The sequence below is a fragment of the Peromyscus maniculatus genome, chromosome 13 (assembly GCF_049852395.1).
Source record: "Peromyscus maniculatus bairdii isolate BWxNUB_F1_BW_parent chromosome 13, HU_Pman_BW_mat_3.1, whole genome shotgun sequence".
In the NCBI taxonomy this organism is placed as follows: Eukaryota; Metazoa; Chordata; class Mammalia; order Rodentia; family Cricetidae; genus Peromyscus; species Peromyscus maniculatus.
In genome coordinates, this window is record NC_134864.1 from 7,779,280 (window position 1) to 7,793,450 (window position 14,171).

Consider the following 14,171-nt stretch of genomic DNA (forward strand, 5'->3'; position numbering starts at 1 on the left):
TGTGACGGCTGTGTGCCTATGACCGCAGCAGTTCCCCTTAGGAAGGATCCCAGTGGGAAGGAAGGAGGTCTCTGCAGGAAAGGAGCAGACACCAGCTTTAAAGATGTCCCTCTCCAGGACTCCGTGGACCGAAATCAGGGCCACCCCACATCTAGAGGCTGGGAAGAAGTACTGGTGACACATGTCAGTGGTGTAACAGACATGGTGCCTCCTGGTAAAGCCCCTGCTAGAGCGTCTCCCTGGCCCGCCATTTCATGTGTATCACCCTTGGGGGCTGAGGGTATGGCCTGAGGACTTGAGTGCAGTGTGGGATTTAAGGCCACAATTACCGCAGATCTCCTCCGTTTTGTACATTTAACCTGTCTCATAGGTTCCAAAGTGGGCCATGGGCCCCCTTGGCTGTCGGCTGCTTGTCTATAAAGAGAGATTCTGGTCCAGTGAATTTGCAAAAGTCAGTGGTATCCACCTCTCAGGGAAAGGCCCATCACTATCTGAGAATTTTGCCCTAGAGTGAACCTAGGCTCAGCCTAGCTTTCAAGAACCCACTGACAGTGGAAACCTCTGTTGGGGGTACCACTTGCCAGCCACCAGCAACATGTCCAGAAAAGGACCTAGGGAATCCCAGAGCTTGGAGACACACACGCGTGCGTGCATACACATACACACACACCAGTATGCCGGCCCGTCCAGGACAAAGCTGAGAGGCAGCCCAGACTCTGGCTCATTGTCCACGAAGCTCGGTCATTGTCAGTGCGGCCCGTACAATCCGGCTAGAGCCCTGTCGGTTCCCAGGAGACCTTGTCTCACCCACCAGCCTTGCCTTCTACCGTCCTCCAGTCCCTTAGATGTGGGCTCTGCTCCGGTGGGGCTCCTCTGTATGCACCCAGATACAGTGTCTTGTCACAGCCCCGAGTGCCCATAGCCACGAGGAAGAGTGGGCACACAAAGCTCTGTCCAAAGCAGAGACAAGGTTCTTGATATCCCCTTACTACATTGGGGGTGGGGGTGGGGAGAGATGGCCAAGTGAGCTGTCCTGGGGAAGGTAATTCTAGCTGAGACCAAAGAGAGAGCAACATGCCAGGCAGAGCTGGAAGTGAGTGTCGTGTACAGGTGGATGAAGGCAGCGAGGGTCTCACATGAGACGGGGAAAAGGGGGTGGGGCTCAGCTCTGATCCTGTCAGATCAGGTTAGACTTGATCCCAGTGGCAGGTGGTAGCCACAGCAGGTTTTGAGTCTCTGTGTTACATGATTGGGCCTGCTACATTTCCTGGCTGCTGTTGGGAGGTGGCCTGCAGGGGTCAGGATATGAACATACAGACATGAGCTGTGGTAGTCCCACCAAGGACAAGAGTGGGGGCTCCGTTCAAGAAGGCTTGAATTTGAGAGAGCATCTCTGGGGACAGTGTTAAAAGGAAGGTCGACTCCCCAGGTCCTGGGAGAGCATTGGTGTCGTTGGGAGAGGTAGAAAGAAGCTTGACAGAAGAAACCATCATGGGGCCAGCTGATGTCAGGCAGGTCTGTACAGAATTTTTCAGCTGGTAAGCGAGGAAGAGGTAAGAGCTGTTGACAGTTGTTAGAGTTTGGGTTCTCACAAAAGCCAAGGTCAAGCTGGCTTTGCCAGGAAGAGAGAATGGTGTCAGAAGAGAGGAGATTACAGGAGCCAAGGTGTGGGCCAATTTGAGGGGGAAATGCCGGGGATAAGACTAAAACTAGGGAGAAAATCCCAAAGAGACATTTAACTCCAACTGCATCGGAGTTCAGCATCAGGAAATGGGCAGTGGACAGGAGACCAACAGTAGACTGAAGGGTTGTAACCATGGAGGTGGCCGGCAGCTATGACAGCCCTGTCTCGGTGGCCAGAGCTGATGGGGGCAGCAGAGCAGAAGCCCAGCTCTGAGGGATTGCAGACACCAGGCGAGAGCCTTGCTGAGAAGTGTTTGCAAGCTCTTCACCAGCTGTGTCCAGCGGCCTGCGTCCGTGATGCCTTCCACGCTGTTCCCACTCACTGCTTTTCTCCCTTCTGCGACCACAGGCACCTGACAAGAGGCATCTGTAGGAAGGGGGGCTCCTTTTGACTTCAGTTTGAGGAGCTGAGTCTGTAGAGTGATGGGTATGGGGAATCCTCTGCTGGGCCAGCTCTTTGGTCCCCTCTCCATGGACCAGGATGCCCAGACAGCACAGGAAATGGGGCTCAGCCCCAAACCTCAAGGCTCCTCCCGCTAGAGATCCACTTCCTCCACCTAGACCCTACCTGTGGAAGGTTTCACACCCACCAAAGACGGCTCCCCCTGCTGGAGACCAAGTGTTCAAACATGGGAGCCTGCGGGGGAGCATCTCACATCCAAACCACAACACACTTGTCTCCTGCTGCCTGTAACTTAATCCTTTCTCGTCTTCACACAGTCTGTATGGTTCTGTATCCTGTTCTCTTTGCTTCTGTTGGAGACCTAGGCTTCCCCTTCCCCATCAGAACGTCTCTGAGATCACAGGCCTCCTCTGGGGTATGAAACAGCCCCCTCCTTGAGTTGTACTGATGTTAAGTAAGTGGCTTGCTGACTGACATTTGCTTAGTCACCATGCAGCCATCCATGGTCATTTGCCCTGTAGAGAGCCCAGGAAGTCTCCCCAGGGGTCAGATCAGTTTTTGCTGACTCTTCTGGTAGACTTGAATAAATGCCAATTCTACCTGTGTGAGTTTAGCCTCTCTTCCTGGTACCAGTGAGAGCCGGTGGTCATCAAGGTCAGCCTGTCCTTGCAAAACATCCAGAGATTGTAAGCTCAAAGCCAGCCCTGGGCCCAAGTTCCAGATCATCTGATGATATCATCACATATCACCACACAATGACAGATCTGTCCCAGCGCCCCCCACCCCACCCCAGCCATTCTCTACACAAGCCCACCATCCCACAGAACTGTATGTATCCTTGTCCTATCAACCCAGCCTGAAACATACACTCCTCAAGTCACGGTTGAGGGAACTGGGTCCTGATAGAACTGTGTTACCTACCCACTCACCTGCCAGTGGCCAGTGAAACCCTGTGAATCGCTGCAATGGGTACCCTTGCATGACCATACCTTCTCACAGGAATGTGCCTCTTCCGTCTTTGAAATTTGTTAACACAACCAAGCTGAGCTAACAGACGCAGAATGGGGTTATGAGGGCCAGTGAAGCCTCCAGGCATGACCTGGGCCTTGGTGGCACCCAGATGCCTTGTCTCTACTTCTCACTCCATCATCAGAGGTCCATAGTGGACATCTCAACACACATGACTTTTTTTTTTTTTCCTAATGTGCACCAGTACCGAACAATGCTGCTAAAGTATCAGAAGAGGTATCTCTGTCCAAATGAACACCAGTTCTGGGAAACTGGATTTGCCACAGCTGCAAGCAACATACCATGTTTTCCCTGACACCAGGAACAGCTCCAAGTCATGTGACGGTGGGGACGGACTGCCTGGTCAGATGTCCCTGAGAGTTCAGGAACATTGAGAATGAATGGTGGCGGTCTGATTGAAATTTGCTCCTGTTTCTTTTCCTGTAGACCCTAACTGGGCCAGTTTGAACTTGGGAGCCCTCATGTGCATCGAGTGCTCAGGGATCCACCGGAATCTTGGCACCCACCTCTCTCGGGTCCGATCTCTAGATCTTGATGACTGGCCCATGGAGTTGATCAAGGTGATGTCGTCCATCGGGAATGAGTTGGCCAACAGCGTGTGGGAAGAGAGCAGCCAGGGACGGACAAAACCCTCATTGGACTCCACAAGGTAGGAATGCACAGGTGCTCCACCAGCAGCTACACAACTGGGGATGACCTCAGGGGCAGCTGCAGTGGTTGCCTTGGCAACCGATAGGCATGCCGATTAGCCTAGAGTAGATGCATCCGTATTTGAAATTGGTCTGGAGCAGATTGGATGATTCAAACTCCTTAATTTTTTATGTTTATTTTTAGGCCTTGGGGATTCCTCTCCCCTCTTGGAAATGTATTAGGCTTCTAATCTTATGAATATATTACTTTAATTAATATATTTCTAATAGGCACAAGCTGTGCTAACACTAATTATAAATTTTTGATTCTTTGGTTTTGTATTCTTTCGTACACCCTTGGTAAGCATCTTGTGGGTAACCAACCCCCTCACCTGCTCCTGCCAACAAGTGAGTTTATAATGAAGAAAATGTATTTTATTTTCTAAAATATACTTCTAACACATTTAATTAAGTACAGTTAAGCATAATGTATGGTGACTCCTCATTAATGCTAATTGTTATCCAGGATAAAAACGCATTTATTTTGAGGCCATTTAGTTTCTCATTTTTCATTTACAGCGATTATAAACCATTTTTGAGGATATGCATACATATTTAATCCTCCCAAGAGGTGGCTGAAATAGCCCATTTTCAGAGTCCTATTTCATAGTAGCAGAGGGGTCAGCTCATCTCTGGTTGGTCTTACCAAGAACATCTGAAAAGGTACTGGGTGTTCTGTGTTCCGAATGTCCCGCCCCCACCTCCGGCTTGAGGCCTGCTTCTGCCCTGCTTCTCAAGGTAACCGGAGGAAGAGGCATTTGTCCTGCTGAGCATCGGAAGTTTGTTTGTTTGCTGCTGAGATACAGTGAGAGTATAAACCAGCGGTTAGGCGGCACGTCCAGGTTCCTAGCCAGTGATCTCCTGAGACCTGCCGCTGGGTTCATTTCACTAACACTGCAAAATGGATGCGTGGCGCCCCCTCTGGTGCACATCAGAAGTGACGCTGCCGTACCATAATCCTGTTTGTGTAGGGTAGGCAGGAAGGGGAACAGGAAGGTAGGGCCCGCAAGGTGATAAGGTGTGCTTGTTAAAATCACGGAGGTTTGCTGTGACAGGTCCTCATTTTATGAGTCAGTCTGTGTAATACAGTTAGTGATATTCTCACCAACAAGATACGCTGCCCTTCGAGAAGCTGTTATCTTTCACTCACATGGAACTCGGCTGGGCTATTCACTCAATCCTAAAACATTAATTTGCTTTGTAGTACTGTGGGGTTTTTTTTCCCATAGTGTAGTTAAATTTCGATCTGAAAATGAAAAGATGATTGGAAGTTAAATTGTTTAATGTATGAAGAAAAACATTGAAATGCGTTAGAAAAAATGAATTCTATGCATCTGACCATTTAGGTTTAAAAGTAACCTATAGACTGTGTTTAACGGTGTGCCTTAAGAACGTCTGCTATCCCTTTAGAGTGTCGAACACTCAGAAGCTGATCTGTGGTTGTCCTCATGTACCCGGCAGTGAGTGGCTGCTGGTGGGCAGTGTTCGGCTCTGACTGCTGCGTGCCCTGTGCTGTGGCGCTGTGGCTTTCTGCTCTGCCCAGCACTGCGCATGTCACCGTCTACACTAGAGAAGGTGGGAGGAGTCGCCCCCTCATAAGTAGGATGACTGCAGTTGAACCTGTCACCTTGGGTCACACTGGATATTCTCAAGAGCCTTCCTGAGTCAGTAATCCTTTCCAAGGCTGTGATGATGTGGCATGATGACCGTGGCATCTCCTGACTTTGGAATTTCTGTATTTTCAGACAGGCATGAGATCTGGAGGCTTATTTGTGTCTTTGGTAAAATTATCCCAGAAAGTTTTTTTGTCTGGTTAAATTCAATAAACGTTCACCAAACACTCCTAAGAAGAAGGGGAATGAATAAAGGATGAGTATCCTGACATGTGGACCCTTTGGGGACCAGTTGAGGACACGGGCTCCAGGAAGTTCATAGCCATGGCTGATTTCCAGGAGAGAGGTGTGGGAGGATAGGGCAGCCTAGGCAGAGGCAGGAAGGTCCTGCCTGCAGCACACATGGTCAGCAGTGTGCCTCCTGCAGGGCTGGACCTCCTCAGAACAAGAAGCAAGGATGTGTTTGCTCTGGGAAGCTCTTGAGCCTGGGTGGCTGATATCAGAGGGATTTGGGTCGGATGAATAGTCTTCGTTTGTGTTGGACCACATTCCATCTGTTCCCGAGAACGCTGAAGTCAGCAACAGGGCGATTGGAAAGGACCAAGACAGACCGAGCCAAGGACCACCTAGAAGGTTACCAGCCCTAGGGACACCACCATAAATGAGAAATACCACAGCCCATACACAGTAGAGACCCTACCGCCTCCCGCCTTCACCGCCTCCCGCCTTCACCTCCTCCCACCTTTTCCCCAAATAGAAACAAAAGCCTGGCAGTCTGGGCTAGAATCGGTCTGGAATTCACCCCAGAGAGTTGGTATCTAGTCTAGATACTGCCTGTCCTAGATGCCTATCCGCTCCCAACACCCAGGCTTCCCACCTTCTCCATAGGAATAGAGGCCAGTTCTAGAAGCATTGCGAGGCCTGAAACTATCCCAAAAAGAATAGTTTCATGAATATTGATGTTAATTCAAGAAAAAAACAAATGTCACTCTTTGAAACAGGGGCCCAAATGTTTTCCCTCAGAGCTTGGGTCTGTGTTCAGCATGGTTCAGGAGATTCATTCTGACTGTGGAATGTAATTAAAAATGTGCTGCTCATATACAGACATGTATACAACACGTGCATATACACATCCTAAAATATACATGCACACATGTCCCAATACACACATATACACATGTATATACACTTCATATACACATACTTGTACACAGACACATTCCAACATATATACAACACATCTACACACCTCAGCACGCAAACACACAGACACACATGTGCATAGACACACTTATATGCACACACACACACACACACACACACACACAGCATATCTCTCTATAAAGAAACAGCCAGTCCCCGGAACAGCCGTGCGTTGGCATCGTCCAGGACTGCAGGCAGGTTGGGAGAACGGACGCCTGGCACAGCTGGCCGGCCTTCTGCCTGTTGTCCCCACACCCCTATTAGGGCAGCTCTGGATGGCCTATAATTGGTTCCAGCGATCCTCAGCCGCCCTGAGAACTGCCGTTCCAACTTGAGCAACATCGTGATCAATCGGAGCTGACGACAGCTGAAGCAGTATCGACTTCCCATTCCTAAACAGGGGGATCATTAGTCAGGGAAAGCATCTTTTAATTACTCCCAGGAAGCAGAAAAAAAAAAAAGAAGAAAAGAAAAAAATCTTTTTGGATGGATTCTGCAACAGCTGCCATTTTTTTCCAGTACATTCGATATTAAATTTATTGTCGCAGGAGGGGAGAGGATGCCCTCCACCCCTCTGTAATGGGGGTTTGATTTGGAGGAAGAATCATGTTAGAGGGGAGATCGATGTGGCAACAATTAACTACATCTGGGCTGGAATCAGAACCCCCCCTCCCGCATTGCTACTGATACCGTTTAAGCACACACTTAAAATGTCGATTGTAAATGGGGGTGTCCAGGTGGTCAGAGAGGCAGCAGCAGGGGACAGAGTTATCTGGAATTGGGGATAGCAATGGGTGTGCTTTGTGATCCTCGGAGTGTGTGTGTGTGTGTGTGTGTGTGTGTGTGTGTGTGTGTGTGTGTGTGTGTGTCATGCTGTGTAGTAGACAGTTGGAACAGCTGAGTCTGGAGCCACCAGGTGCTCGGGGCTCTGGGTTCCAATGTGAAGAGACTAATTAACTGTCGCTGGGGAGAGTGCCAAGATCATTGGTGACCCTTTGAAAGGAAAAGAAAACAGCCTTTAGGGTGAAGGCACTGAGTCAGATGACTGCTCCTGCCACGCACAACACACAACAGGGTCACCTGACTGACACCCAGGTGTCCGGTGTTCTCCTGGCGGCCACACCACCTGGCTCCTCCCGGAAATGAAAGGAGGCTTGGGAGTCTGCAGCATAGCCAAGCTGCTCCGGCAAACCCCGGGACTCCTGTCCTCGTGGCTGTGTGTGGCACCGCACCACTCTGGGCTGTCCCCTCCTTGTCACGCCCTCCCATGTGGACGCTGCTTACGGAGGCTTAGGTGAAGGTAACTCCCCCCCCCCCCAGGGCGGAGACCTCCAGGCCGAAGCCAGGGGACTTGGTGGTGTAACTGTCCCCACTCCACTGGCTTCCTGTCTTTGCCTCCCTAATGGCGTCTGGCCTGGGAGGGTCAGCGGGGACCACGCTATTTACATTTTAGTGCAGGTAGCCTATTTATGCGATGCTTGGCACCTGCCGCCCTGGGCTGGGAAATCAAAGGAAGTTGGAATGCCAAACTGTGTTTTCAGTTCCAGGAACAGCTCAGGAGAGAAACTCGGAGCAGAGCTAAAATCACCCATTCCCCCTTTGATGCCACTGGGAAGGGAACATTGGCGGGTTTTATGCGCACTCTCTTCCTGTTTCGAGCATCCTCCTGCCCACCCTCCTTTCATTATTTGTAACTTCATCTCCCTGCCTAAACTCCCTTCTTGTCTCTGGCCATCGATAGGAAGATCAGGGCCCACATCAGAACCCTGCGTGGGAGAAGACTGGCCACACACTTCCAGACCCCACCAGTCTGCCCGGCGAGAGGAGTGCCACTTCCTTTGATTCCGCAGGGCCACTTTTATCTTATTTATGCACACGGAGATATTGATAAAGGGGAAATGTATCCAAACTGAAAATAATTGGATCCCCGCAGCTGACTCGGAGATATTAAAAGCAGCCCCACTTGGCCAAGTCTTTGTCTTGTTAGGTTTGATCATAAGATCACAATATAGTAATCTCAGGCTCAAATTTCTGGCATAAAGATGCGCTGTTCTAAATGTGGCCTCGGGGACATGACTGCCCACGCGGCCCCAGGATTGTCTCCTCTGATTATTTTTCAACAGTTCTTGGCCTGCTGGGGTCAATGTTTTGTGTCTTTTGAGTGTTCTCTATGCTGGACACCTTTCTCTATTCTCTTTCTTAAAAAAAAAAAAAAAAAATGGGGAGGGGGAGAAGTAGGAGACAGAAAAAAGGCCTTTGCTGGGCTGACCAGAGTCCATCTGCAGTTGGGTGGCATCTGCTCCCCACATGTCACTTCCCTCATTAACAAGCAATTGAATTAATTAAATGCTACTCAGAACACGCATAACAAGCTACCGGCAGTGTCCAAATTAGCACTGATAATCAAGGATGATTCCCTTTATTATCTTGCTAAGTGGTGTGCACACTCTGAGCTCCCTGTCTGCCCTCATCTATTTACATACCCCCAGCTTCTGCCTTTGCACGAGGAGGTTATCTTACCTAGTTAATTTGCCACGATCACCAAGCATGGCGGATTGATGCCTGCCCGGCCACCACTGCCACGGCGCTCGTGTAGGGGGAGCCCCCTCCCCGGCTGCCCTCCCCCAGCCCCAGCCTTTGTAGCTCAAGCTCCCTGATAAATTAAAGGCCACCCCTGTGGTCTCTCAAGTGAGTAATAGAGGCAGAAATTTCATTTTGCAACTGGCTGATTTAATGATCCGAAGGGTAATTAATGGCCTGATTATCTTAATGTTAAATATGTCCGGCAGCAATTACTGTGACCTCCTGCTTGTCAAGGTCCGGGCTGTGCTCTTCTTTCAATTAAGTTCTCTGGGGCTTAATGGCATGAATAAACTCCTCTGATTCTATCATCCTGGACGCAGAGGGTTCAGGGAGCTGGGGGCTCATTCGGAGTTTTAATCAGCCTGTCTTCTTCTCTGGCGACCAGAGTTAGCAGTTATAACAAGGGCAGCTTAACTTTTCTTCTTTGCCCACGCAGACCCCCTCGCACGCGTGTGCACACGCGCGCAGCTTTTATCTCGCTTATTTCGCCGTGTTTGTTCCAGCGCTCTGAGGGAGAAAGCTGTTTGTGGAGGACGCCGCTCTGCTTCCGAGGCCTGTCTCTTCCAATATAAATTACCATGTGAGCGCTGTGGTTTTTCTGTTTGACAGCCTTAATTAATTGGCAGGAGCCCCCCGAAAATGACAGTGCCACTAATTGCAACTCAAAGTGAATTTCTGTCACCATCGCATGCCTGTCGGCAGCCGTGCCCCAGCCCCAGCCACAGAGTGAGGCCACCCTCCCTGTCCCCTGTGTGTCCAGCCCAAGCCCCGGCGGCGGCGGCGGCGGCGGCGGCGACTCCTGAGGAGCCAAGGCTTTGCGGGCGCGCTGTCTACTCGCAGGAGTGACATTTACTGCCAATAAAGTTTATACATCCACAGCTCTGCAAGCCCAACAGCTGCTTGGGGACTCGCTTTTACTTTAAGATATTTAGCAACTTCTCTGCAGCCGAGTTGGAATCTGACCGAGAGTGCCGTAACTCACGGTGCAGCCCTTCCTGTCTGGACGGGCCTCATTAGCACGTTGCTAAATACGCTGGAGTTTACTAGAGCGCTGGGCCCAGATCCCAAATATTCTACTATAAATATTAAGCCAATTAGGAAAACGTACAGATGAAGAGTACATTAACACTGCCTTAGAAATAATACCTATAGATTACTGTGACAAGAAACAGAGCCCTGCCTCACCCAAGCCGAGGCCAGGGAGCTTGTTCTGAGTACAGGAAGCCCTAACAGGCTGGCTCTTGTCATGAGAAGGGTGCTTTGAAGAAGAGTCTTCCTAAGCTTAACCAGAAAGGGTCTCGGTTTGCAAAGGATGCCTGTACTCACATTTGCCTTTGGACAGGGTGGTGTGCAGGCTTGCTCACGCCACTCGCTACCCGGGGGCCTGGTTATTTATCTGATGGCTGTGGGAAGCCAGCCTCCCTGCCAGAAAGCAGTCTTGAGGTGGAAACCTGTGTTGTTGACTCTCTGAAATGTATCCATGGAGACAGTTGAGGGGCTTGTGGATGTTCAGATTTCTGATCGTGCTTGGAAGATGTCTCTCAGGCACCTCAGCCAGTTGAGCGTCTGTCCTCTGGGGAGATCTTGTGAAGGAAGGGGACAGGGAGGACAACTGTTTTAGGCTTGAATTACATACCATGAGCCAACAAATGCTTTCTCTTGACTCTTGTGACATCTTTTAAAGGGTCGTCCTTTCAGTGCGGTTTTGTGGTTCCATATGGGAAATGTTCCTCTCTCTGTACCCATCATGAAAGGGAAGGAGGGTGAACATACCTGGTGTCCTCAGTGCCCTGTGCTTTTCCCGAGCATGGAGAGACTGTGTTTTGCAAATGAGGACAAGGCAGGCATGGGATCCCTGTGTTTCCTGTCTGGGATCACACTGATCACCTGAACCTGACTGCTGACACCTTCCTTTCTCCTGCTATACCTGTTCGCCTTGGCTGTGTAGCTCGGGAAAGATCATATCCACACAGCAGCAGGAGAGGCTTTGATGTTAGCAGTGGCCAGCCCAGCTTGCACTCAGTTTCTCTGTCCTTAGCCATCCTGTGTCCGGTGTGGGCTTTAGTGTAAGCTCGTTGTATATGGGAGTATGGGCACGGTGTCTTCCCACTAATAACCTCCCAGAGCCTCACTCGGTAAAGACAGAAAGAACAGTGAGGCGCCCTTTGTTTCTATTTCCTTCCATCTGTGTGGCCAGCCTGAACTCGTACTCTGCCCAGGAGTCAGGAGTCTACGTTCTCTGCCGCTGGCGCCGATATTAAGTACTCATGCAGAAAATGGCACCGAGAACCCGACCAGTTGACCAGCCAACACAGGTGCTGGCCAAGATTTTCACATGCCTACGCCCTATTCCTGACCTGGCCTCCCTCTGCTTGTGTCCCTGACCCAACTCCTGACCTCTGTTTGCCAAAAATGTGGATGCTGCACTTCACCCATCCATCATTTTGTATCTACATGATGAAATATGGAGCTGGGCCAGAGGATTTGTAGTTCAGCATCTTCTGTGATTCTGGTTTTCAAAGCAAGGGCGTTTGATCCTTTGTAAAATGAAACTAGTCATTATACCTACCCACTTAATCATGTGGAGTTAATGCTAAAAGAAAATAATATTTATGAAATTTCCTCAGCCCCTTCTTATCTAGAAAGTGCCCTGGGCTTTGTTCCTGGGTCCTGCATGCTGCCAGTAAGAGGAACAGGTGGCCTGTGTGCTCTCCCCTGAGCATGGAGAACGTTGTCGGTGATTCTACTCTATATCTGTACACTGGCTTATGCAGCATCAGTACCACATAAAAACATACATCCTCAAGACCCACCCCAAGCCTGTGCAACTGGCACCCAGGGGTAAAGAGCAGTGATGTGATTCTAAAACATGCTGGAGTCCAAGAAGCTTTTGTTTCCATAATCAGAATGTCGATAACCCTGCCTGTGGACTGTCTCGGCCCAGGCCTCCAGACAGCTTTCTGTACTTCCTGAGATCCAAGTCATCTGTCATCCTTTGCCACATTTCAATCTTGCCTGGCATGTCCAGAATGTCATCCCAGCAAGAGTTACAGCCACAGAGCATCCCTTTGCCCCCCTAGAGGAGGATTCACACACTATGTTCAAGTGGCAATTTTCCCAGGAATGCAAGGTTGGTTCAACAAATGCAAGTATATACACACGTCTGTGTGAGATACCACAGCAATCACCTCAGGAAATAGAGCAAGTACTTCTGACAAAACCCAATCCCTTTTTGTGATCTAAACACCAGCAATCTTTACAAAGAGAGTAAAAAGGACATTTCTGAGTCTGATGAAGGACATCTATGAAAAACTAACACATCTCCTCATCCTTAGGTGGTAAGGTGCTGGGAACTTTTACCTCAGCTTAGGAACAAGACAGAAATATCCCCACTGTTTTTCAACATTGTGCTTGAAGTTCAAGTCACGGAATTTATCAGTGGAAAGAAACCAGATACCTCCAGATGAGGAAAGACAAAAATAAGACATCTCAACCTGCAGATGCCATAATGTTTATGTTGAAAATCCCAAGGAATCACAAACCACAAGCTAACAAGCAGGGTCTCAGCAAGATTGAGGGCCGAGAGAGCATTGTACAAAACTCAATCATGTTTCTAAAACTAGCAGTAAATAACCAAAATAAAAGTAAGGAAACAGTTCTGTAGCTAGAGTTTTCCGCCTTGCCCACAGTCAGGACAAATCTTTGTCACCCGCCAGTCCCACAGCCGCTCAGACCCAACCAAGTAAACACAGAGACTTATATAGCTTACAAACTGTATGGCCGTGGCAGGCTTCTTGCTAACTGTGCTTATAGTTTAAATTAATCCATTTCCATAAATCTATACCTTGCCACGTGGCTGGTGGCTTACCGGCATCTTCACATGCTGCTGGTCATGGCGGCGGCTGCAGTGTCTCTCCGCCTCAGCCTTCCGCTTCCCAGAATTCTCCTCCCTCCTTGTCCCACCTACTTCCTGCCTGGCCACTGGCCAACCAGTGTTTTATTTATTGACCAATCAGAACAATTTGACATACAGACCGTCCCACAGCACTTCCCCTTTCTTTTTTTTAAAAGGAAGGTTTTAACTTTTACACATCTCCAAAGTCAGCTTGGTATATTTGGGAATTTGGGCGTAGCTTCTCTTACTACTTCCTGCTGGAGGGGGGCGCTGTATCTTATGGGGACACAAAGAAAATTTTAGGATCATGGAGTAGTCCGTGAGACCGTATTGTCTGAGCCAGTTGCCTTGAAACGATTCTGGATGTTGAATCATCTGGGTCATGGTGTCATCAAAGATCTTTCAGGTGGTCTTGGCTGGTCAAACCTGATGTATCTTAATCTGGAACAAATCCATAGCCTCTGGCTTTCTGTGGAAACAAAACCAGAGCCTCTTTTCCAAAGCAACATATCCTTATAGCCAAATTTTGAAGTCAAGGTACCTTTAAAATACACATTTTGGCATAACTCAACAGCTTTTGCAATCAAATGTTTTTCTTCAGTTACAAATATCAAAGAGAACATAATCCAGATTCTCTGTGTGGTAGCCATCTTTACATGGCTTATTTTTTATATTACCTTGAGCCTATTGCTTAAACTGCAGCCTTTTAAGCCTGAAACGGCGCTGCGGCTGCTGGCTCTGCCCACTTCAGCTTCCCAACATGGCGATGGTACCTTTTCCGCCAGCTCTGGGAGCCATCCTGGGTCTATGCTTTTATCCAAGCAGTGTGTAGCCCAGAAACCTCTTTTTGTTTTGTACTAGCAAAGGTTAAATCCACCATGCAGCTTAATGTGCCACTTGCAGAGGCCTCATTCCCGCCATACTGCAGATCAAGCTCGCACGCTAGGAACCCGCCAGTAGCTCAAACTGGCAGGCTGCCGCTCCTTTGAGAGAGACAATTAGGAAGCTGTTTTTAGCTCCATTTTAGAATCTTTTCTCAGGTTTTAGGTAGAAACTCTTGCCAACACGTTGGG

At 49.2% G+C, this 14,171-nt stretch overlaps 1 protein-coding gene across 18 annotated transcripts in view; it reads left to right on the forward strand.

The window, feature by feature from the left end:
• Window positions 1–14,171, forward strand: part of Agap1 (ArfGAP with GTPase domain, ankyrin repeat and PH domain 1) — a 467,544-nt gene that overhangs the window by 407,260 nt on the left and 46,113 nt on the right. For all 18 annotated transcript variants that reach the window (XM_016007105.3, XM_076549566.1, XM_016007106.3 and 15 more), the window contains one exon: window positions 3,542–3,764. In XM_016007105.3, coding sequence (XP_015862591.1) covers window positions 3,542–3,764 — 223 coding nt within the window. The remainder of the gene's footprint in view (window positions 1–3,541; window positions 3,765–14,171) is intronic.